This window comes from Chaetodon auriga, chromosome 13 (genome assembly GCF_051107435.1).
Source record: "Chaetodon auriga isolate fChaAug3 chromosome 13, fChaAug3.hap1, whole genome shotgun sequence".
Lineage (NCBI taxonomy): Eukaryota > Metazoa > Chordata > Actinopteri > Chaetodontiformes > Chaetodontidae > Chaetodon > Chaetodon auriga.
The window spans coordinates 1519737-1542378 of NC_135086.1; the positions used below are offsets into that span (position 1 = coordinate 1519737).

The window sequence follows — 22642 nt, forward strand, 5'->3', positions numbered from 1 at the left end:
TGACGCACACACGCGGCGCGCGCATGTGAGCGTGCGTGAGCCTTTCTTCGAGCAGAAATGATTAAACGCCAATCAACACCTGACCAAAGCTGCACTAAGAACGGCGGTGGAAGAAGTGTTTGGACCCTTATTAGAAGCAGTAATACTAGAGTGTATAAATACTCTCTTAAAAGTAATTGTCCTGCATTCGAAATCCATCAAAGTATACCTAAAAGTACAAGATGAAAGTACTCATTCTGCACAATTTCCCTTTTCAGAAATTACTGGGTTATAGTTACTGATTCATTAATGCGTTCATTGCTGTAATATTGCAGCTGGAAATCATTTAATAATTACTAATATCATAATGTATTTGTGTATTTATATTAGAGCTGCAAGGATTAATCGGTTAGTTGTTACTTATTCAATTAATAGCCAGATATTTAGATCATTGATAAATGGTTTGAGTGGGGTTTTTTAAGAGAGGAAAGTCAAAATTCTTTGATTCCAGCTTCTTAAAGGTGATTTTTTTTTTTTATAGGCCAAACAACTAATCAATTAATTGAGAAAAAAAGAATTATTCACAACAATGAAAATAATTGTTAGTTGCAGCCCTAATTTATATTTTGCAGTGATAATCTAAAAACCTCAAAGTAACTAGCAGTTAAACATTTTAAATCCATGCAGTGGAGTAAACAGCACAGTATTTGCCTCCAAACTAGTGGAATAGAAGTAGAAAGTTGCATAACATAGAAATACTTAGAGTATATCAATGCTGTACTTAAGTAAATTTACTACTTTATCAGAACAAATAAATATGTTTGGGTGTTTAAATACTTGCTTCACAGGTTTCTTCCACCACAGTATTCACATCTTTAAATTAGGTAAAACTAGCAATGCCTCAATGTACAAATACTCCAAGTCCTGCTTTTAAATTGTACTTAAGCAGGAGTACAGAAGTGTTTGGTAGGAAAATATACTGTGAGCATCGAACGTAAGTGCTGGCAACCCGAGTATACCATTTGAATATTATAACCGAGGCTTTATTGTATAAGTAGCATTTTACTACTGTCATTGGCAAAGGTGGAGCTGACTGTGACGACATTACAGGCTGTGAGGTAGTTCAGTCAAGGTCATATATTCTGAGATATGAATAACAAGTAGCTTCATCTCTTAAATAAATGTAGTGGAGTAAAGTACAACTAGGCCAAACTTGTACTTAAGGACAGTGAGGTAAACTTACACAAACTGTGTCACCAATTAAACTACGCTGTTATGTTATGGAAATCAGAATGAGTCGAGATTCAGGTAATAAATTCAGAGCAATAAATCGGTTCCACCTTAAATGAGGAAATGCTGCACCCTTGCCAAATCCAATAATATCCCTGTCATTTAATTACATGCTGCAGTTTCTTTTTGTGCTATATATAAACAGAGGCTGAGAAGTGCTGAAGTGGTAAAACTAAGCAAACAACGGAGGAGAGCAAATAGATTGACAGTTAAAGATCAACTGAACTCGACCGTGCATTCGATGCCAGCAACACAAATAAAAGGTGAACGTTTTCAACATTTTTGAGCAGAGAGATGACCGTTATTGCCCAAAGCTGTTTACCAAGATGCCTGTTGCAATAGATCCTGGCAGTGAACAAAGGCGAATTGTGCAGAAATCACACATTCGGATGACTTGCATTTGTCCACCTATGTCAACAGAAGAGAATCACAGCTGTAATTACAGGCTGCAGAGATGAGGGCCCACATTCATAGAAAGCAGTAAACACCGGCTCAGTGAGCACATGGCTAATGTTTCCTTTGACTGTACCTGGGTGCACAGTGGACTATAAAAGGCTGTTCTCAGCTGAGTTTGACCCTCGGTGTCTTGGCTTTTCATTGTCTGATGAATAATACAAGACATGCATGAACGTGGGTTTGTGTGCTGCATCTCCATCTGACTTCTATACTGCATCACAGATGAAGTGTTTTGATCTGACAGTTGGTCTTTATAGCACCAAAAATATTCTGATTTTTAATCTCTGCAGTGCTCTGAAAGCTGAAGTAGGAAAAGAAAAATGTGCACCTCCCTCATCATCTCCCTCGAGCGCACAAAGCACAAACACACTCAAAAACAAATGTCAAAAATTTGGCCGAATCCACTAAAATGACGTGAGAGATTTTCATTGCAGATGTGTTGACACACTTTTGCTGCTTTTTCATGCATTCAAACTCAAATACATAAAACATTTTAGCCTCAATGCAACCAAATTCACAAAATGCACTAAAACAGATGGTTCCTGACTAACTTGGCCTTCCTGAAGTGCTCTTTGAAATAACTTAACAACTTTTAAAAAGGTCATGTGAAGATATTTCTTTTTACTATGAGAATACAAGATTCAAGGATGAATCTCTGCTTGCCTATAAGGACCAGTGTGGGTGTGTCATTCCTAATGCAGGACCGTACTTTGTGTCTAATATTTATATGAGGCTGAGCTACAAAAAGGGCAAAAAGAGCCACTTTCACGAGGCTCGAAGGCTTCAGGCTCACATTTTGGGAAATTCATTTCATTCACATTTTGAGATGTGTCTTTCCATTAGATATGAAGCTACAACGAGGAGGCATTTAGCTTAGCTTAGCACAAAAACTGTAAACAGGTGGAAACAGCTAGCATGGCTCAGCCCAGAGGTAACATCCACCTCGGAGCACCTTCAAAGCTCCTTGATTAATGTGTCATATCTTGTTTCTTTAAGCCGTATGACAAAGGAAGTGTAAAGATGATGCATAATTTTTAAACAACATGTCATCACCGTAGAGTTGCCAGACACCCAGCAGAGACTCCAGGAAGTTACTGCACCATGCCAGGAAATAGTCTGGTGCACAACCCCCCATAAATATAAATATAAATATATCGTTTTTATTGTTTTTGTGTGGATATAACAGCCAGTCAGAGAGCTTTAGAGGCGCTGGTATTTGGATTTTGTTATCTCAGGACAAAGCCAGGCTAGTTGTTTCCCCCTGGTTCCATTCTTTATGCTAAGCTAAGCTAAGCTAAGCTAACAAGCTGCCAGCTGGAGCTTCATAGTTTGTGTACAGACTTTAAAGTGGTATCTATTTTCTGGTCTAACTGTTTGTAAGAAAGTGGTTAAGCTTATTTGCCAAAAAAAACCTTTTATTTTGAGGCCCTTTCTATGTCAGTGTCATCAAGTTATTAAAAACTAGCTTCTCTGGTCAACCAGCACTTTGGGTGCTTGTGTAATGGAGAGAAGACATACTGCTGCTTGGTCACAAATAAATCCTGTTATTTTTAGACATGCAGATGTGAACAAAATACACAAAGCACTAGTTTCTTCCCAGGGCAACATGTAGGTCGACTCCGTGCCATCTCATCACATGAGGGAGCAAAACTGACACGACACTGAACATAAGCTCATATTTTGAGCCGAACGATGACAATAGGCACTTCTTTCCCTTTGTGATCTATTCAAGGATCACACAGAGCTCTCAGCCGTTTGAAAGTCTGCGCACATTGAGCTGGTACAAACAGATTACCAGCCACACTATTAGTGGGTCGGTGTGTCAGCCGAGCTCTCGTACCTGTCATCAGCGGTCAGACAGCTGCCGTGTCATTTTGCGGTCATGTGACCCGCAGGTATGTCTGTCCCTGAAGGAATCCCTTTTCAAGCCTGGCTGTGGAACAACAAGCTGTGTTTACGTCGGCTAAATTTGTACTTCCAGGACAAAAATATGAGAATGACTTGCCTCCTGCGGCCGTAAGCTGCCTGACACTCACAAGCCACAGCTAAAGAAGGGATCGAGGTGGAGGGAGGATGTCAAATCTCACCTGAAGGACGGTGTGCGTGAGGTTGGATCAGATTGTTCATCTCTTTTTCATGCAGGGCTTCTGGTCTTTTTTGTGCTGAGCTCTTGGACCTTGTTGCAACAGAGCTGAAAGGTATTACGGTACAGCTCCCCTGGTTCAGCACTTTTCATTGATATTTAGGCTGCGCTCATGAGGTCTCCCAAAATCCAGCCACCAACACCAACCGTCTCAGTGACCAAAGGACACCAGAAACAATGATTATAATTATTACCTCTGGCCATTTTTGGAACATAACAGAGTTGCGGTCTTATTGTTTCTGTGGATTTCTACTGCTGAGACTTCGATGTGTGCCTGACAGCTCCACCAGAGAACGATAAACATCAAAGGTCACTGTCTGGCCACCTTCCCCAAATGACAGCCCTTGTTTCCAGGGAATGAAACAGTAAACATCTGACAGCTGTTTCAGATCAATATAACGTTGCAGCTCACTGGGCAGCGAACCAACGTGAGACCTCAGACAGGTGTGTTTGTCTGTCACACACTCTGAAAGGTGCTTGACCGGCCTGCTGGACCAAGATCAACATAGTAATTTCTCTTACCGGTTATTGACTGCTGCCATGCAACTGAATCTCAGGTCAGGACAGATGTCTCCTTTATGAAGCTGTGCTGCATGTGACTGAAACGACGCTGGTTTTTAGGAGTTTTTGGTACAGACATTTAGTGTCACAAGAGGATGACTCCTACTGACTCTGATCATCCTCTGACGTTTCATCTAGCGCCATCACCTGGACAAGATTTTAACTGGTCTAGTATATCTATGACAGCATTCCCATCAGCCTCAGCTGTAGTTTGTAGTACTAATTAGCTAATTTTAGCATAACTAAGAACAACACAACAATGCAGAGTAATTACACCAGTAATCTCTGCGGCTGATTCCAGATTTTAGTTCCTGCGCAGCCTTGTGATTCTCCTGTGACCACAAGAGGACTGATTTCCTTATTTCTCTCTCCATCATCTGAGTTAATTTTCCATCTTTATGGAAACAACAACACCGTAACCACATTCATATGATTTGAAGTGACAGGAAAAAGCCAAATGTTGTTTACTGGAGACTTGATGTGTGGCATCGGTCACCCTCGTGTGTTTCGCCTCAGCTGAAGACTTGTCAGGTCAGCTGGAGTGCCTGCCTGCATACGCATTAATGCAGTAGTAATGAGGACTTTTACTTTTTTACATATATTTACATACTTTTACTTAAGTAAGGTTTTGAATTAAGGACTCTTACACATGTTAAACTGTGCTCTCTGCAGGTACTTCTGCTGTTCATTTAATATTATTACAATTTTAATTTACTGTAAACTGGCCACAGTTAGCTCTTTTAGTATATACTTCAATTTTGGGGGAAAGGGAACAGTTTTACATGCAGAATCTCTAATAATAGGACAGAATAATGATCTAAAAATAAAATAATGTACGTGTCAACCTCCCGCCTCCAGGGGGCAGTAACGTCTGAAGTGTTCAGACCTCCGCACCCGGAAAGGCTTTTAAACCCGCTGAGCATGAGTTTACACTGAGGATAGCTAGCTGCAGCCACATTAATAAAAACTTTGAGCTGTGTTTATCTACATTTATTTTGACCAAAATGTCTTCGAGCGATACCTGTGAAGGACAGTCTGCACTTAAGGAGGAGCTGAACAAAAAGGTAACGGTAGCAAAAACACGTTGCTAATGTAATGTAGCGACAAATGTTAGCTAGCAGGTGAAAGCGCAGCTTATGTGAAAGTTTACTATAAATACAGCTTCGTTTATATTCAGATACTCTCCTTCCAGTTTGTCTTTAAGGAAATTTTATTTTCAGTAAAATAATCCGTGTCGCTACTTTCCAGGTCAAGGAGCAGAAGATTGTTGTGGACGAGCTCTCCAACCTGAAGAAAAGCCGAGTGAGTGACCAGAGCTAAAGGGAACGCAGCCAAAGTCCACCTGAAACGGACGTGTTTGTTTATTAGTTTATTTAAATATGATTCTTCTGGCTACTGTGAATAGAAACCTCTACATTTCTCATTAAAGTCTTGTATTCTCAAAGATGCCAGCTCTCTTTTATTGTCTTTTTACTTTTTCCTATGGAACATATGTGTTTTTGTGTGTATTAATACACATTTCGTGTTTTTTTCCCCAACAGAGAGTTTACATCCAGCAGAGGAACAGCAACGTTTTCTTCCTCGCAGACAGAAGTCAAACACTGAGTTCATGCAGAAGTAAGTTGAGAGCTATAAACATAATCATGAGTTAGCACATTAAGTTCGATCATGTAGCATCATGTAGTAGATCAACATGACAGCTGCTGCTTTCTGTCTCCAGAGGAACTGGATAACTTAAAAAAGGAACTGCAGGATATGTAAATCTGACCTTCACCACAACAATGTGCGGCATCTTTTGTCTGCTGAGTCTGTCACCGTCTCAGTTTGAGCGGGACAAACTGGTCCATGAACATTTGAAGAGAAGAGGGCCCGACCTGAGCCAGGACGTCACAGTCAGAGGTCCCTGCTATCACTGTTTATTCTCTGCACACGTTCTTCACATGAGAGGTCGTCTCACGCCTCAGCCGCTTCAAGACGCATCTGGAAACGTCCTGGAGTGGAACGGGGAGATTTTTGGGGGTCTGCCAGTGATGGCAGAAGAAAATGACACTGCTGTTCTCTCTCAGCGGCTGTCAGCCTGCAGCAGACCTTCAGAGATTCTGTCAGTGCTGTCCTCCATTCAGGGACCGTGGGGGTTGGTGTACTACCAAAAGGCTGGAGGTTACCTGTGGTTTGGCAGAGACTTCTTTGGTAGGCGGAGTTTGCTGTGGAAATTTGATGCTGAGGTCAACGCCTTGACCCTGACATCTGTGGCAGCACGCAGCTCTGGACCAGATCAGTCCGCTTGGCAAGAAGTCCCAGCAGTCGGCCTGTACAGGATTGACCTGAAGGCGGTTTCAGAAGCCGGCTCTGTGACGTTTGAGGTTTATCCTTGGGCTCGTGGAGGAAATGATGTCTGGAGCTGCTGTGAAACTGTGTTGAAGTCTGTCCCCGGCGGCTGCGCCGCTGTGATGAACCAGTCAGGCCTCGCACTCGCCTCGCCCGTGTGCCCTCTTAACACATCCATCCCAGAGTCACTAAATGAGAAAGAAGTTCATCCAAATTCACATTCATGTGCTCAGGATCTGGAGCAGCTGCTTGCAAGCAAAGAGAGCAATGACGAGGTGAATCATCTCATCAGTGTTCTCAGTGAGGCCGTAAGGCGCCGTGTTCAGTCTCGGCCTTTCAGGGCACAACAGGATTCCCCTCCTGCAAAGAACCAGGCCAGTGTTGCTGTGCTTTTTTCAGGAGGTATTGATTCAATGATCCTGGCTGTCCTTGCTGACCGTCACATACCGTCTCATCAACCAATAGACCTTCTCAATGTCGCGTTTAAACTACAGGAGCCAAAGAAGCAGAAAGAGTCTGCAAAGAAACCCAGAAAACACAAGAACAAGACCACAGATCATCAGACTGACGGAGCTGATTCACACACATCGAGCCCCTTTGACGTTCCAGACAGAATAACTGGAAGAGCCGGCCTCAAGGAATTACAAGACTTGAATCCCGAAAGAAGATGGAATTTTGTTGAAATCAACGTGATGCAGGAGGAGCTGCAGAAGATGCGTGAGGAGCGCATCTGTCACTTGGTGCACCCGCTCGATACGGTGCTCGACGACAGCATCGGATGTGCCGTGTGGTTCGCAGCACGAGGGACGGGGTTCATCACGGAGGACAGTGACCAGAGGCCCTTCACATCGTCAGCAAAGGTGAGTACAAACATCAGACTTTAGACCCTCCAGGGACAGAGAGTTCTCAGCTCTGTCCCCGAGCTGTCACACGAGTGTGGGATAAACAGCAGCCATGATTGATGATCATTTAAGTCCAAAAACACATGAATAAATTGCAGTAAAGACTCAACAGTCACATTGACCTGCCTGTCTGTGTTGCTGCTTCATGGCTGCAGGTTATTTTGACAGGAATTGGAGCAGATGAGCAGCTAGCAGGTTACTCCAGACACAGAGTCCGCTTCAGGATGTCTGGACACGAGGGACTGATCCAGGAACTGGCCATGGAGCTGGGCAGGATCTCCTCCAGGAATCTGGGCAGAGATGACCGAGTGATAGGCGACCATGGAAAAGAGGCTCGGTGAGCGTGGCGTCTGTTTACCCATCACGTCTTATCAGAGCCGAGCGGGACTGCACATTCTGTCTGCTCAGCGTTTCTAAAACTCAAAAGGTATTTGGTTTTAATAACCTGAGCTGACGAAGGCCTCTTGAGGCACAAAGCGGTGCTGAGACAGGACAGGCTGCAGCTAGCTGGTTAGCATGATGTTGGTTCACTTTTTTTTATGTTTTCAACAAAACGTTTGGCCACATCTTTCTCACAAAGGTGCCCTGTGGAGTGTCTTTAATTACAGATGTTTACATTCAGTGTGTCTCACCAAACGACTCGTTTATCTCGAGGTCTCACAGATGTGTGGCGTCCATTTTCCTCCTCCATGTTTTCATCAATGTTTGCTAGCTTTGGGGCGTTCCTCCTCAGCCTTTGTTGGCTCACTGCTACATTTCTTTGTGTGATAACGGCCAGCTGCACCTTCCTGCCTGATACAAACAAAACAGAAACCCACGCATAGAAACTACCGTGCATGAAAACTCCTCAGCGTACCTTGAACTTGAACTCCAATGTTTAGTATTTGGTCTGTGTCCTGATGCCTGGAGCAGTGTTAGTAATAACATTAACAAAGGCTCTGCTCTGTTCAAGTGTCCATGTAAGTCATGACAGCGTGAACAATACTGAGACCCTGAAACTGAAGCAGCTAAATGGAATTCAGCCACCAGTTGCTTTATAATGTGTGTGCTTTTCTCCTGTGACAGTCAAGATCTTTAACTGTCTCAGCTGTGTTGACGGCGTGTTCTGTGAAATGTTCACATGGGCAGCGTTTATGGAAAGAGATGTTTTAAAAGCTGTGAGTGCGTCCACCTGCATTGTCCAGGTCAGAGTATCTGACTATCTATCTGCCGTCTGCAGGTTTCCCTACTTGGACGAGGACGTGGTGAGCTACTTGAATTCCCTGCCCGTGTGGGAGAAGGCAGATCTGTCACTTCCTCGAGGTGTCGGGGAGAAACTCCTCCTGAGACTGACGGCGAAGCGGCTGGGCCTCGGCCAATCAGCCGTCCTGCCCAAGAGAGCCATGCAGTTTGGCTCCCGCATCGCAAAGATGGAGGAGAAACGTGAAAAGGCCTCCGACAAATGCAGCAGACTCCTCACTGGGTAGACAAATCAATGGATGTGAAGAATATAAAAATCACTTTAATAGAAAAATTCATTAGAAAATGACATATTTACAGGTGACATTCTTAATTTTCTGTTTTTCTGAAGCAGACTAAGATTTCACTTTTCTTGGATGCTTTTTTAACATGGCACAGTAAATCAACAAACATGCTGTTTTTGTTCGTTTCTGTGTCCTCTACACCATATAAGACTCGACATCTTGAAGTTGTTCTCTGAAGTAACGGTCACATTCGATGTAAGAAGGCAGGTTTCCAACGTCGAAACGGCCACAAATCTGATGAATGTAAACCGGCTTCCTGAAAGAAAAAACGGTCATTTATGAAGGAATACATTAAAAAACTGATTTTTTAAGTCTTCACTAGCCGAGTATCCACCAAATATCACCTCTGAATGAGCCACGACACAAAGTTTCCAGGAGCGTCTTTCTCATCAATCGGAGCCTCCTGCAGAAATAAACAGGTGTTTAACAGCGAAGTAAAGAAACATATAATTCAATTCACATCACGTGTGACTTTAGATCATTACATTTACCTTCTTCTCTTCCATGAAGGTGTCCAACAGAGGAAGGCTTTTCTTTGAGAGCACGTAGAAACAGGGACACTGAAAAACAATGACTGAGCTGAAACTTTGAGACTGAGGTACATTTATTTGTATTGTTATATAAAATTTACTTTTGACTTCAATATGTACGTCAGTCATTGAATGTATCACTAGCCAAAAGCATTTCAGCATGTAAGTATGTCAGTAATTGAACACAACACTGTTCAAATGCACTTGACTATGTATGTAAATAACAAGTGAATGCATCACCATTCACACACACTTCGTTATGCATGTATGTCAGTAAGTGAACGCATCCCAGTGCAAATGCACAAGTGTATACACGTGAGGAGGTGATGCACTTCTGTAAATACAAGTCAGCGAACGCCTCACTGTTCAAACACAGTTCAATGTGTACATACATCAGTAGGCATCACGTGTCATATGCACAAGTGTACTTCAGTCAGTAAACGCATCACCTTTCAAATACACTTCAATATGCATGTACATAAGGATGGGACTGCATCACAGTTTAAATGCATTTCAATAGAAGTCGGTGAATGCATCACCCTTCGAATGCACTTTAGTGTGCATGTAAATAAGCAAGCGAATGCATCACCCTTCAAATGCACTTCAGTGTGCATGTATGTCAGTAATTGAACACATCACAGTTCAAATGCACTTCATGTGCATGTAAATAAGTCAATGCATCACAATACAAATGCACAAATGTAAGTACGTCAGTAAGTGACCGCATCACAGTTCAAACACAGTTCAATTTGCATGTACGTCAGTACCATGAAGGCATCACGGTTCAAATGCACAAATGTATGTACAGCAGTAAGTGAATGCATCACAGGTCTAACACACTTCAGTATGTCCGGCAGTAAGTGAACGTGTCACAGTTGACACGGGCCGACGCTCAGCGCTGATTCACACTGTCTTCAGCAGAACGTTCAGTCTGGTCTAAGCTGTTATCTTCAGTGCAAAACTCGCCGAGTCAAACACCGGAAATAAGGTTCAGCGCTTAGCAGCTATTTACGACTGAGTTATCAGATAGTGATTGTTTCATGGCAGCGTTTCATTAGGGAAGATGCCAAGTGTCTCCTGATGTTTATGAGTCTGAAACATCAGCCAATCATTGACTGCAAAGGATGTGCAGCCAAAGATTAAATACGATGACTTTATTCATCTGATGTTGATAAATTAGCCCAGTAAGAGAGGTTTACAGTCCCTACATCTGAAGTGGATGTAAACACCCCGTCATTAAAGCTGAGGGTCGGGACTTTGACCTTAACAAAACAAAGTGTGTCACTGTCCTAATACTTATGTGACTGAATCAACCTTCTCAAAAATATGTCGCCTTTTTCCACAAGACTTGAACGATGTCTTGTATCCATGTGGACGGCGTTATTGGACGTTATCAGCAGGGTTTGTTCTGTGTTCATGGACTTACTGCTCTCCTCGACTTCGTCTCAGAAGGAAGAGGTTTCTCCTTCATACAGAGGACGCGAAGATCACCGTCCACTTCCAGTATCCCGTATTTCTGAGTTTCTGTAAAGACACACATACAATACACAACTAACGGAGCATGTGAGCTCACCCCTTCCCTCACAGCTTCCATAAGCCGCCACTGAAGGCCTTGTGTCTCACTCACCCTCGTCTTTGCACTGGTAGGACAGCACCAGACAGCTGTCCTCGCACTTCGCTTGGAGGTCAGAAAACCTCTCCTTCACTTTACTGAGGCTGAAGTCTTCTTTGAAGAGGGTGTCACTGTCCAGGATGCAGAGGGAGTTGTGTCAAGTCGGCAGAACAGCGACAGCTCCGCACAGTAACACGATCACTCGGTAAACTTACCCCCCGATTGCCAAGACGTGGTCGTCTATCTTGAAGTGCTTCACTGCAAGTTGCAGACAGGCCACAGCACCAAGACGCTCCTGGTGGAGTCAGAGAGTTTGGTTGATTTAGAGGTTCAATCACTGAGAAGAAGAGCCTTACTAAGCCTGAAAAGGGTGGGATGGAAAGTCTCAGAGGGCCAAATCATGTCGGAAACAATCCCTGCGAAGCCGTATTTACCTCATTGCTTGTCGTCTGATCGCTGAGAATCTTGACATTGGTGAACTGCGATGCCCACTCCTCGAAGGCAGCGCGATAAAGAGCGTTAGTCTGTGGAGAGGAGGACAAGCAGAGAGGGACACTGACTCAGATCAGGTTTGGACAGGCTTGGACTACAGCTCAGACACCAGCCCTGGTCCTCACGGCAAAAACACAATAAAAACAATAAAGAAAATCTGCACTGCAATGAAAGTTTAGATGCAAAATGTGCTCAAAATATCCAGACTATTATTATTATTATCGATGCACATGTAAACAGTATGATGCCACAGAGCCGATTTTAACTGCTTTATTTACTGTGAAGTTATTTTTTAAACAATGCATCAGTTTTTAAAATCCTGATCATGTGTTATGCGTTAAATCTGCAAAGCAGATAGAAACTATTAATTCAATGTAGAGTCAGAAGTCTGTTATTTCCTCTGAAATGAACTGAACATGTGTATACAGCAGCACAGAGTGAAAACAGTCAAATAAAGAACAAGACTTTTACTCACGACCACGTAGATGCGGTCCACGCAGCCGGAGGCGCTCAGAGAATGGACCCAGTGGGAGATCAAGGCGCACCGTCCCACCGGCAGCAGCGGCTTGGCAGTGCCGGCCAGGTGAGCGAACCTCCCGCTGCTGTCGGCCGCCACATCGCGCTGGAGCCTGGTTCCGTACCCGGCGGCGAGAATTACAGCTTTCATTTAAACTCTGAACCGGGAAAGACGCAGCTCACCTGCTGGCAGTGTCTGCAGGTAGATTACTCAAACTTTCTACTAAAACCGGTGAAAGGGACGACGCGACGTTGGAAAACGTTCCACGAAAGCCCGCAACTCATCTCGCGAGATTAGCCACCCGGCCAAGGGTCAAAAGTCGTGCAGGGTCAGTCAACAGTGTCGCAGACTACATGACAAACAATCTGAGATCCTTTCCTGAACATATCCAGGTGGTTTTAGTGCCTAAATAGTTTCGAGAGTTTGTTTTCAGCCTACTGTGTGTCCAAAGACAGATTACCTAGAAAGTCTGGCGACGCGAGACCAGAGCGTTTGATTTATAGCACTTCCGGAATCAATTTTCAAAATAAAGCCTTTTTTCCGGTGACTTTACAGGGAGGAAACTTGTTTACTTTCTTTCTGCAAACCTAACAAACACAAATCCTTCCCTGGAGGGTGTACCGTAGATGTAATGAACAGATTCACCAAAACAGTGGAACAAACAGCGTTTCATTGATTTATTTGCCAACTTGTTATGACATGAATGCATGTGGGATACATTCATAGTTACCGTGATTTTTTTTCCCCTCAAAATCTGTTTTCTACAAATAAAAAAAAGAACATATAGATTCATTCTTGACAAGAAATCCTGAAAAATCAGTGGGATGTTTGCAGGGGAGAGAAATGTTCATTGCGAGGTCATTCTGCATCTTCACCGCTGCTTCCAGCCTCTGGTCCTGTGACGTCGGCCTCAGCATCTTTTACTGGCTCCTGGAGGTCTGAAGGCTCGGGCTCGGTCACCTCCATCGGTTCCTCAGCTGGCTCTGCTTGAGGTGATGGTGTCTCGTCGTCTCTTGTCAAGTCCACCTGAAGAGAAACAAAAATGAGCTGACAGTTTGTACAGTTTGTTTGCAAATGGCTGATTCTGGTTTAAATTACATTTTGCACAGCGTCCCAGCTGTGGGCATCAGGGCTGTCTCTCACCTGGGAGACAGCGTCACTTTCCTCCTGTATCACTGGATTAGACTCTTCTTGCTCCATCTGTTCCTCGTCTTCGTTCACGTCGGCTGGTCGTTGCTGGACTAGCGTCTCTTCCTCAGCGGGAGCCTCTTCTTCAGCCGGGGCAGGAACTGGTTCCATCTGTCCGATCGAACGAAGAGGAAGATACGACGACAACTTATGAAGAAATGTTTTGTCGTATCACAAATGTGGATGATAAGAAATTTCTGTATGTTAGACGTCAGGTGAGAAGTGGCTGCACAGACAATTCAGGCTAATCGTAACGGCTACATCACTGAAGGGCGTTCATCAGTTACCTTTTTCTCCACGACAGGCTCCACAGGTTTTGGCTCTGGTTTTTTATCTCCTTCCAGCACCGACATGATGGAGGCTGGTATGTGAGCTTGCTGTTACACAGAAAAACAGAGTCGGTGCACGAGGAAATCCTGAGAGAAGACCGTAAATGAGGCTCAGCACACCTGGAAGCAGCTCTTACCTGATTCGGAGTGAAGGACTGGACGTGCTGCAGAAGAGGCTCTCTCATCTCTGGGCAGCGTTCAAACACGCTGGTCAGCTGTGCCGGCGGCAGCTGCAGGAGAACGCTGTACGACTGAGGCTTCGTCCTCTGGCAGCACTTCACAAATCCCTCCCACACCTTAGGATACTTCCACACCTACGAGGACGAATCAACCAGCGTAAGTTAAAGTTAAACTGACAGAACTCCTGGACACGAATGGCTGTAGAAACCATGAATATTTGGCTGGAGTTTGGTGCTCACCTGCTTGACGATGAGGCGGGACAGGATGTTCATGACGAAGCCTCCCAGGCGGGGATACATGGTGAGGGACTGAATGACGGTGCGCATGAGCAGCATGGGGAGGGGACTCTGCTCCATCAGCTGCTGCATGACCACCGCCAAAACCTCCGATGTGTACACGTTCTTCTCCCCAAAGCACAGGTTGGTAGCTGTAGTGCAGACATTTTAACATTTTTACTGGCAGCTATTTGACGCATGCAGCAGAGACTGATCGATGAGCTGCTGATCACAGCTGAGAGGGTCATCTGTCATCCCGTCAGATCCAAACCCACAACGCAAGACATTTAACAAACAGGCTCAATGATCTACTATTAGGTTTATTCTGTGAATGCCGACCTTTTATGATGGACTTCATATCACACTTGGTGGAGTCGATGTTGTGTAAGGCGATCAGCAGGTCTCCTGGTGTGAGAGGCGACACAGTTGAACTTCCCTCACCTGAAACACAACACACAACAGTGAACCGACGTCCGAGTCCTTCACCTGAAAGAGTCTTCTACAGAAGCTGCCGATACAATTAAAATGAGAAAATAAGACGTAGGAAGGCAGCGTGACGTCCACCAGAGGGAGACATAAACGGCTCTTACTGTGCTGAGTGCCTAAAAGACGGTTGAACACCTCCTTCACCACGATCGGGTTGAGTTTGATCAGCTTGGGCAGAGCCTGGATGACTTCGTTCTGCATGAGAAGAAAAACCAAACTGATTAAAATGAAAGAGGCCTGACTGTTGAGCGTTAGGAAGACATCCAGGATGCACGTCACCTTTTCAAGGCCGTTTATGACTGGAATTAGGAAGCGAACGTCCGGCACTCGCTTGTGGTAAAGGTCTCTCACTCTCTCCACCAGCTCTGGAGATGGAGGCACTGAATGGAGGAAAGAGGGCTTATTTCACACTCAGCACTTTTTAATTTCCTTATTCCTGATCTGAATCCTCCTGTACAGGTGAAAGGTGATTTTTACCCTTATCTGTCAAAATGTGCAGACAGCGAGTGACCAGAGTCTCTGCTCCTTTAGGACAGTTTTCAACCAGGAGCAGCAGCTCAGGAGAGTTCATGCCCATCCCACGGATCTGCAGACACGCAGGAAAAACATCACAAGGGAGGCTTCATTCAGCCTCTGCGAACACAAACTGGTCCCTCACAAACATGAAAGTGTAGTTTTTCCATTACAGGCAATGACGTGACATCACAGCAGGTGTGTTTGCTCCACTTCATTGTGTTTACACTGTTCTGAGCTACACTGAGGAGGATGCACTCTGCACCATTTGCTCTGATTTCACTTGTGGTCAAACCAGTTAAAAACACATGAAGAATAAACAAACAGAGTCCAGCACTCCAGACTTTGGCCTCAGTGGATTTTGTAATGCTCGGCTTAGCAGGCGCGTAACTGCTGGCTATCAGATGACAACATCCTCATACCCACAGAACCATGTGCTAATTTCTGTTTTTGGTCCTCATCTTGGCACAAGTACTCCGTTGTCACCTGAGTGTAAATATGGCTGTTTTCATCTGAACAGCTCTAAACAGTTCTTATGAGGAACAAAAACAGTAGTTCTGTTTTCCTGTGTTTTCGATGCAAGAAGTGACTGAGCTGTCTTTTGTTTCAGAGGAACAATCAATGTCACACTGAGCTCTTTCAGAAGAACAAAGAAAGAACTGAACGCTCTCCAGGTGATAAAAGCCTGTCAGACAGCGATGGGGCGACTTACAGGCTGCTCTATGGCTCGAAGCACGCTGCGCTTGATGTCCGCGATGGCCTCCGTGTAGACGGACGCCAGCTCGTGGACCAGCCGGTGGTTCAGAGGCAGCAGGGACAGGTAGAGGAACAGACACTGTCTCACGGTCTCTTCAGTCCAGGGGGCAGCCACCTCTGTCTCACCAAACACACAAAGCTGTGAGGTTACAGGAGTGGAGTTTCTGGTTGGCAGCATATGAGCAGAATCCAGGCAGCGAGGCTGCGCTAGGTCCGTCCCCTCTGCGGGTGTCACAAACCTGTGTCTTTGTCGGCCCCAAACAGCAGAGACGGAGGGTTGGGGTGGACCAGAAGCTGCATGTAGTTCAGGGCAAACTTCTCGATGTAGTCCCTGAGCTGGTCCTTCTCATACATGCGCTTGAGAAAGGCCAAGGCGGTGGTCCGCACCTGTCGGTAAGAACGTGGCAACCACAGGGGGAGTCAGCACAGCGGGAGAGCGACACATGAATGAAACACGGACACAAACGTTATCACCTTCTCTTTCTCATGTGAGCTGAGGTCCAGAAGCACGTGCAGGTACTGAAACTGCCTCGAGGGCCGTTTGACGATAAGCTCCTTCAGCGTCGTCATGCCCAAATACACCCGAGACTGAAACACAGGTCACAGCCACAGCTGAGCGGACACGTGGGAAGGAGCTCGATACGAGAAGCTGTGTCTTCACGGGGTCACTCACCTCGTCCTCGCAGTAGCGGCGTATTACTTCCAACGCTGATTCTGTTATAACGGGAGCCTCCAGGACCAGTTTGGTGAAAAGTCTGAAAGAGACGGAAACAAAGTGTGACTCACTTCTGGCTGATCGCTGGCTTAATGTTCTGCTTGTGTTTGCACCACAGCATCAGCAACAGGCTGTGTTTTACCATCTGCAGTCATTACAGGGGACGTAACCGGCACACCACGTCAGTCCCTGTGTTTAGATAAGAGCGCTGCGTGCGGTGTCTCACCCGTCCCGCTGCTCGGGCTTCTCCTGCAGGCCCGACAGCAGAGTGTACAGACAGTGGTCGTAGCTGTCCAGCAGCCCAGAGGGCAGCTGGCTGAGGTAACTGTTGTACTCTTGGAAGAGGAGAGAAAAAGCCAAGTCACTCCTTGTCCTGATGTCATCCAGGATAAATTCAAGCACGTCTTCCTTCATCATCCCTTCGAACTGCGTCACGAGCCTGGAGAGGAGCTTCACTCTGACCTGCCGCACAGATTTATCTGGTTATCCTCTAAAACAGGCACTTATTAAACCTCGAGTGGAGGAAAGAAAAGGAGAACTCAACCCCGGGGTGATGACTTACATGGGACATGCCGCTTTGAGCGATCGCCTTCTCTGAATGCAGGATGCGTTTGACGGCTTTGGAGGTCAAATTTTCGATCTGGCTGTCTGATAAAGGCTGGACGACGTCTGACAATCGGAACACTTTCTTCCTCCCACTCGCCCCCGCCATCCTGCAACACAGCAAAATCATGCAGGTAATGAGTCTGACGAGGTGCGGCTCACAGTACTCGTGCCGTCTCTGCGTCTTTGCTCACTTGGTTTGCGTCGTGGGGAGGATGGGTTCAGGAAGCCTCTTCACTGTGGCGGGGGCTGCCTCTGACTTTTCGCTGTAGCCTCCCACCACAGAGATCGCCTGTCCCATCATCACAGCTGGAACTTTGCGCTTGATGAGCTGATCCCTCGTGCCAGAGTCCTCCTCGTTGTCTTCTTCTTTGCCTGCGTCGTCTTGTCTGGCTTTGCACTGCTCCAGTCCTGAGATGACGTTTTTAATCAGAGCCAAACCAAAAAAATCATCTATCAAATATTGAACTCAGCAAAGAACAGTCCTGCACACGACAGCGAGAAAGCAGATCTTTCCCAAAATGTTGAATTACTCCTCACAGTCAAAAACAGGCCTGTTCGTGGCGGATGCCTCTGTTACTAACCTGGACCGATTCCAGCTGCAGTCATCTGCGTGGCCATCAGCCTGGCCAGATGTTTAATTTGAGCATCGGTGCCTGCTGACTCGACAGGTGTGTATGTGGCCTGGAAGGATGCTGGCATGACATCAGGCAGGTACACCATGCTGATGAGCACCTGCACGAGCAGTCACAGATATGAGATGAGCTGTCACACAGTCAGACACACAGCACGGAGGAGAAAAGGCCTCTGCTGCTCACCAGGTTGGCTACGTTCTCGGGGTTGAGCAGTGGGTGCAGGAACTCGGCCGTGAGGTCAATGGCGGACTGCGCTACCGGAACAGCAGCTGGCTTTGGGACCGAGAGAGGGACCGGCTCCTCTTTATCCTCATCGTCCTCAATCAGGGCAGGTTCTGAACACATTAAAGCAACACACTGGGTGTTTACAGTGTCCAACACTTTCTATGGCAAGAGCACATTATTTCCACCAGGCTTCCTGACTCGATTTACTCGATTTGCTGCACCGACTCTACAGACAAACTCGAAACTTCAAATCAGTAAATACGCAGAATATGTGAAACGGCAAGGCTCTAAAATCTACAGAAACGTATGAAAGTATGCATAATGGGACAGAAACACAGTATTTTTGCAGCCTTTCTGTATTTTGGAGCAAATCAAAACCATAAACCAGCAAACACAGACTTTAATCATCAAATCAGAACGTCTGACTGATCACCACTCACCCATCTTGACCTTCTTCCCCTCCGTGTATTGCTCGTGGCGAGGCCTTTTGCGCTGCTCCCGCGGTGCAGGAGTGGAGCGGGTTATCTCGCTCTGGGGCATTCCCAGGTCCAGCAGCAGAGTGCTGATCTGACCCTGGAACTCCAGGCTGCAGGGATGCTTGAGGACCGCCACCAAGTGCAGCTTCAGGTTCTTCCGCACGCTGCTGACCTGAGACTTGGCCAGAGTGGGCGGCAGGTTTGCTGCAAAGGTTCGAGTATACAGAGGAAAACTATCATTTCATACATCACGGTGGAGAGTCACATTATGTATCAAGGACAAAGATTTACACTGTAAAAGAGGTTTTTTTGTAGCAATATGAGGCCGACGCATCATTTTAAAGGGTGGGAGCGTGACAGCAGTGGCTCAGAAGCACTCACCATGCAGCGTCTCATAAGCCTGCACCACCTCTGACATGAACATTGGCCTCTGACGGGCGATGGTGGCCAGCGAGCCGAGCGCCGTGGTGAGGTTAATGCTGGAAATGGCCGGATGGACCATGAACTTCAGCAGCCTCTCCAGTGCAGTCTTTCCCTCCTCGCACAAAACGTCTGTGGATCCAAACAGCGGCAGTTTTAAAAGACGAGTTGCACTCTGGACTGAAAAATAAGTTAAGACATTACGTCCTCAGGACAGGATTCAAACATCCGTACCGTAACGAATGTACGAGTGATCTCTGGGAACTTTGTCCAGGCTGATGTCCCCCTCCTGCCGCTTGGGGACGTCGGAGTCTGACGTCCGCGGCGACAGAGTGATGATTAATGATTCTGTGAACTTGATGGCGTGAGTGCGAACGCCGTCGTTTTCGGAGTCCAGCAAGGCCAGAACATCGCCTTTCATCTGTGTGACCAGATCCCAGCATGCCTCCTGCCTCTCGGATACGGCTTTAGAGCGCACCAACCACTGGCAGAAACATGAAGAGCAGGGTTTGAACGGATATTAGCATTATTCACTGATTTGGTCGTGTATTCCTATGAAAGACCAGCCGACATCAGATCTACACCATTAAATCTTTGGGCTAAATCACAGCAAATCTGAGGCCTGTATTTACCTGCAGAGTAACTTTGTACAGCTGGCTGAGGGTGAGGATGGCTTTCTTCACCACGTTCACGCTGTCATCCCTCAGCAACATGTTCAGATTGGCGATCAGTCTGAGAAGGAGCTCATTGTCCCTTTTACTGGAAAACACGTAAGAAAGACAAAGATTGAGAACGTTGCAAAACATTTTCTTCAAAATGTACAAGACTGAAAGATCTGCCTGGTAACTCACCAGGCCTCCTCGATGAAGCCAATGACAAACTTTCTCACTTCCATAGACTTGTCAGTCTGAAAGGCGATAATCTCCTACAGGACGGATAGAAATGTAAATGAAAGTCTTTATTTACTTCAGCGTTGATCTAACGTGAATACAGCTCATCCATTCACACAGCTCGTCTGGTTCAGTTCAGAAAGCTCAGGCGCACTTACATCCAGGAAATTGTCAAGAAGAGAAGGATCCTTATTGATGATGAGCTCCTGGACCTGAAAATGACAGAAATGAACTGATTCAGTATTGTCCCCCATTGGGGTATGATCCAGTGAAGCAGTTTTGCATTAAAATTAGCCCCAATTATCGTGAAACTGCTCATTACTGACGTTCCTGAGAGTGAACAGAGAACAGATTACACACCTGTTTGAGCACCGTTAGCTTTTCATCTGCAGGTATCAGGGCAGCCTGATTCAGAAGATCCACCACCTGGAAAGGAAAAGCAAACTTAATGAACTTTTCCTCATAGAGGTATTTATTTTTATCGCTATGACTACGTGAAAACAGACTTCTGAGGGTTTTTAACTGAGCAAAGTAAGTTTTTGTAAAGCAAAGCCTCAGTTCAACCTAACAGATCATAGAAACTAACTGAGGTCAACCAGCAGCTCCACACATCACTGTACTACTTCATAACAACAAGGAGGTGGGTGATGTTGTCTCTGAGGTAAAACTGAACATGGAAAGATGACTGCTTCCCGGTGGAGGGTTAGTAGATGTATCAGTACAAATCCCAGATGTGCCCATGATGCAGTCTTAGGAAGTAAAAGGCTCACCCTCTCACTGGTGGTCATATCGATGACATGGGGAGTGTCCCCCTCCTCGGAGGAAAGCTCCATGATGCTGTTCTGCTTCCCTCACTATGTGGACAACATGGTCTTCAAAATCCCATTAAAACTGGAACCTGTGTAACATGTAAGTCAAGTAAACAAGGAAGTTATTTGAAGCTACATTTGACCCGCCGGGATGAATTATAATGACGTTTAGTTTATGATTAGCTTTGAGTTAGCATGCTACACCTTAGTGACCACACCAATTCTCTAAAACAGTTCTTCCACATAAGTACTAAAAGAAAGTAGTTTTAAAACATTAACAACAAGGATTTAACGCTGAGTAACTTTTCTCAAGCAAAAACACTTTGTCCTCAGCTGGCGCGCTAGCCCCATGCTAACCGCTTTGCTAACCCTGTGAGCTGTTTTAACGTTATAATGACGCGTATGTGATACTTACTCACCGCCACACCGACTCTTCAGATTGTCGTTGCAACGGTGATGAAACGTGACCAGTGTGATGGACTTAATAATGAAGCAGCTTTAACAAAATCAATAAGATCAACACCTCTGATAGCTCAACAGGGAAGCCGCCATGTTTAATTGAAGAATGGTGTGACTCTTCTTCTACTGTTTTTAATCGCGCGGCACAGAGACAGCTGCCACCTGCTGGACAAACGCATACCTACACAGGAAGGGTTTCAGTATGTTGTTACAGACAGTATATACATACACAGATATTTAGATTTCTTGACGTTTGCAGTACTTTTTTTAAATTTATGTTTTTCCATTTTCTTTTTTTCCCTTCTTACTGTTATGCACCAAAATACCAAGGCAAAGTCCTTGTATGACAACATTTATTTCGCAATAAACCTTTATCTGATTCTGATGGTATGATTATGCTATTATTACACATACATCAATCACTGTAAAAAGTGAATTAGCATTGCCCAAAATATATCTAAAAAGTTCAACCAAGCTATTCTGTTAATTGCCATGATGAACAGACAATATACATTTTACAGAACAAGCCAATAACTAGGAAAGTTGTCATTTTATATAAACTAAGACTTCCCTCTAAACAGATGCAATACTAAACAGGGTAAGATAAGATAAGATAAGATAAGATAAGATAAAACTTTATTGATCCCACGCTGGGGAAATTAAGTTGTTAGAGCCAACAAATATTAAAAAGTAAAACAGCAAAAACAGCAGCACAGAAGGGTCAAAATGAAAAGTATACAGGATAAAAAATCAAAATCAACTATGTATGTACATTATGTACAGATTATAAAAATACTATTGCCAATGTGGATAATAAATACAGTGTTTGTACTATTGCACAGTTGAAAAAATATACAACAAATTAACAAAAAAGTTAAGTTATCAGACGAGATAGAGAAGGGAAATAAATAAATAAATAAATAAATATAAAGGCTTCCTGGTGTAACCTGAGTTTTACTGTTACATCGAAGAGGGCAATACAGGAAAAAATGTAAATGAAGATTCATATACATACTAATACATGTGTACATACATATACACACACTGTTAATAATAACCTGCATCACTGTACTCACTTCAGCCTCAGAGCTTTTATGAATTTCTCTCCATCGAAGCATCAAACCACTGTTGTAACACACAGTGAGCTGTTAGTTCTCAGTTGTTTCACACTTCATGAATGATGTCTTATGAACAAGTAAGACAAACATCATGTCATGCAGCACTGTGTCAAGTGCCATTACACTCACTGAATCTATTGTTTCACAGGCTTTTGGTGATGAAGTCAGTATAGTTTTTTCCAGTTCACTGAACCCAGTGTAGGAGACGAGGACTCCAGTCAAAGACTTAGAG

The 22642-nt window shown here is 44.9% G+C and overlaps 4 protein-coding genes across 5 annotated transcripts; 2 read left to right on the forward strand and 2 right to left on the reverse strand.

Annotated features, from left to right (window-relative positions):
- The first annotated feature begins 5340 nt into the window (after window positions 1–5340).
- On the forward strand, window positions 5341–6285 carry asdurf (ASNSD1 upstream open reading frame). The gene is made up of 4 exons (XM_076747605.1): window positions 5341–5493; window positions 5678–5731; window positions 5971–6046; window positions 6150–6285. The coding sequence occupies exons 1-4, from the start codon at window positions 5434–5436 to the stop codon at window positions 6188–6190; spliced, it is 231 nt and encodes a 76-aa protein (XP_076603720.1). The 5' UTR covers window positions 5341–5433; the 3' UTR covers window positions 6191–6285.
- Window positions 6211–9825, forward strand: asnsd1 (asparagine synthetase domain containing 1). Its single transcript, XM_076747603.1, has 3 exons — window positions 6211–7617; window positions 7815–7996; window positions 8879–9825. The coding sequence occupies exons 1-3, from the start codon at window positions 6211–6213 to the stop codon at window positions 9123–9125; spliced, it is 1836 nt and encodes a 611-aa protein (XP_076603718.1). The 3' UTR covers window positions 9126–9825.
- LOC143330845 (uncharacterized) lies at window positions 9301–12680 on the reverse strand. Its single transcript, XM_076747604.1, has 8 exons — window positions 12292–12680; window positions 11759–11848; window positions 11540–11619; window positions 11340–11455; window positions 11139–11236; window positions 9674–9742; window positions 9527–9585; window positions 9301–9438 (listed from the first exon to the last, which is right to left on the reverse strand). Exons 1-8 carry the CDS (start codon window positions 12481–12483, stop codon window positions 9318–9320), a joined length of 825 nt encoding a protein of 274 aa, XP_076603719.1. The 5' UTR covers window positions 12484–12680; the 3' UTR covers window positions 9301–9317.
- A 316-nt stretch (window positions 12681–12996) lies between these two features.
- Window positions 12997–21445, reverse strand: sympk (symplekin). Of its 2 annotated transcripts, none has more exons than XM_076747758.1 (27): window positions 21253–21445; window positions 20795–20922; window positions 20385–20450; window positions 20183–20236; window positions 19986–20059; window positions 19767–19893; window positions 19369–19618; window positions 19096–19266; window positions 18679–18918; window positions 18197–18348; window positions 17963–18113; window positions 17573–17789; window positions 17338–17488; window positions 17002–17237; window positions 16734–16815; window positions 16535–16648; window positions 16300–16447; window positions 16017–16177; window positions 15269–15377; window positions 15071–15171; window positions 14896–14986; window positions 14645–14746; window positions 14270–14457; window positions 13988–14164; window positions 13809–13898; window positions 13477–13632; window positions 12997–13359 (listed from the first exon to the last, which is right to left on the reverse strand). In XM_076747758.1, the coding sequence occupies exons 2-27, from the start codon at window positions 20855–20857 to the stop codon at window positions 13192–13194; spliced, it is 3639 nt and encodes a 1212-aa protein (XP_076603873.1). In that variant the 5' UTR covers window positions 20858–20922; window positions 21253–21445; the 3' UTR covers window positions 12997–13191. The 2 variants fall into 2 exon arrangements, with proteins under 2 accessions (XP_076603873.1, XP_076603875.1); XM_076747760.1 differs by having other exon boundaries at window positions 21249–21417.
- Between the last annotated feature and the right edge of the window lie 1197 nt (window positions 21446–22642).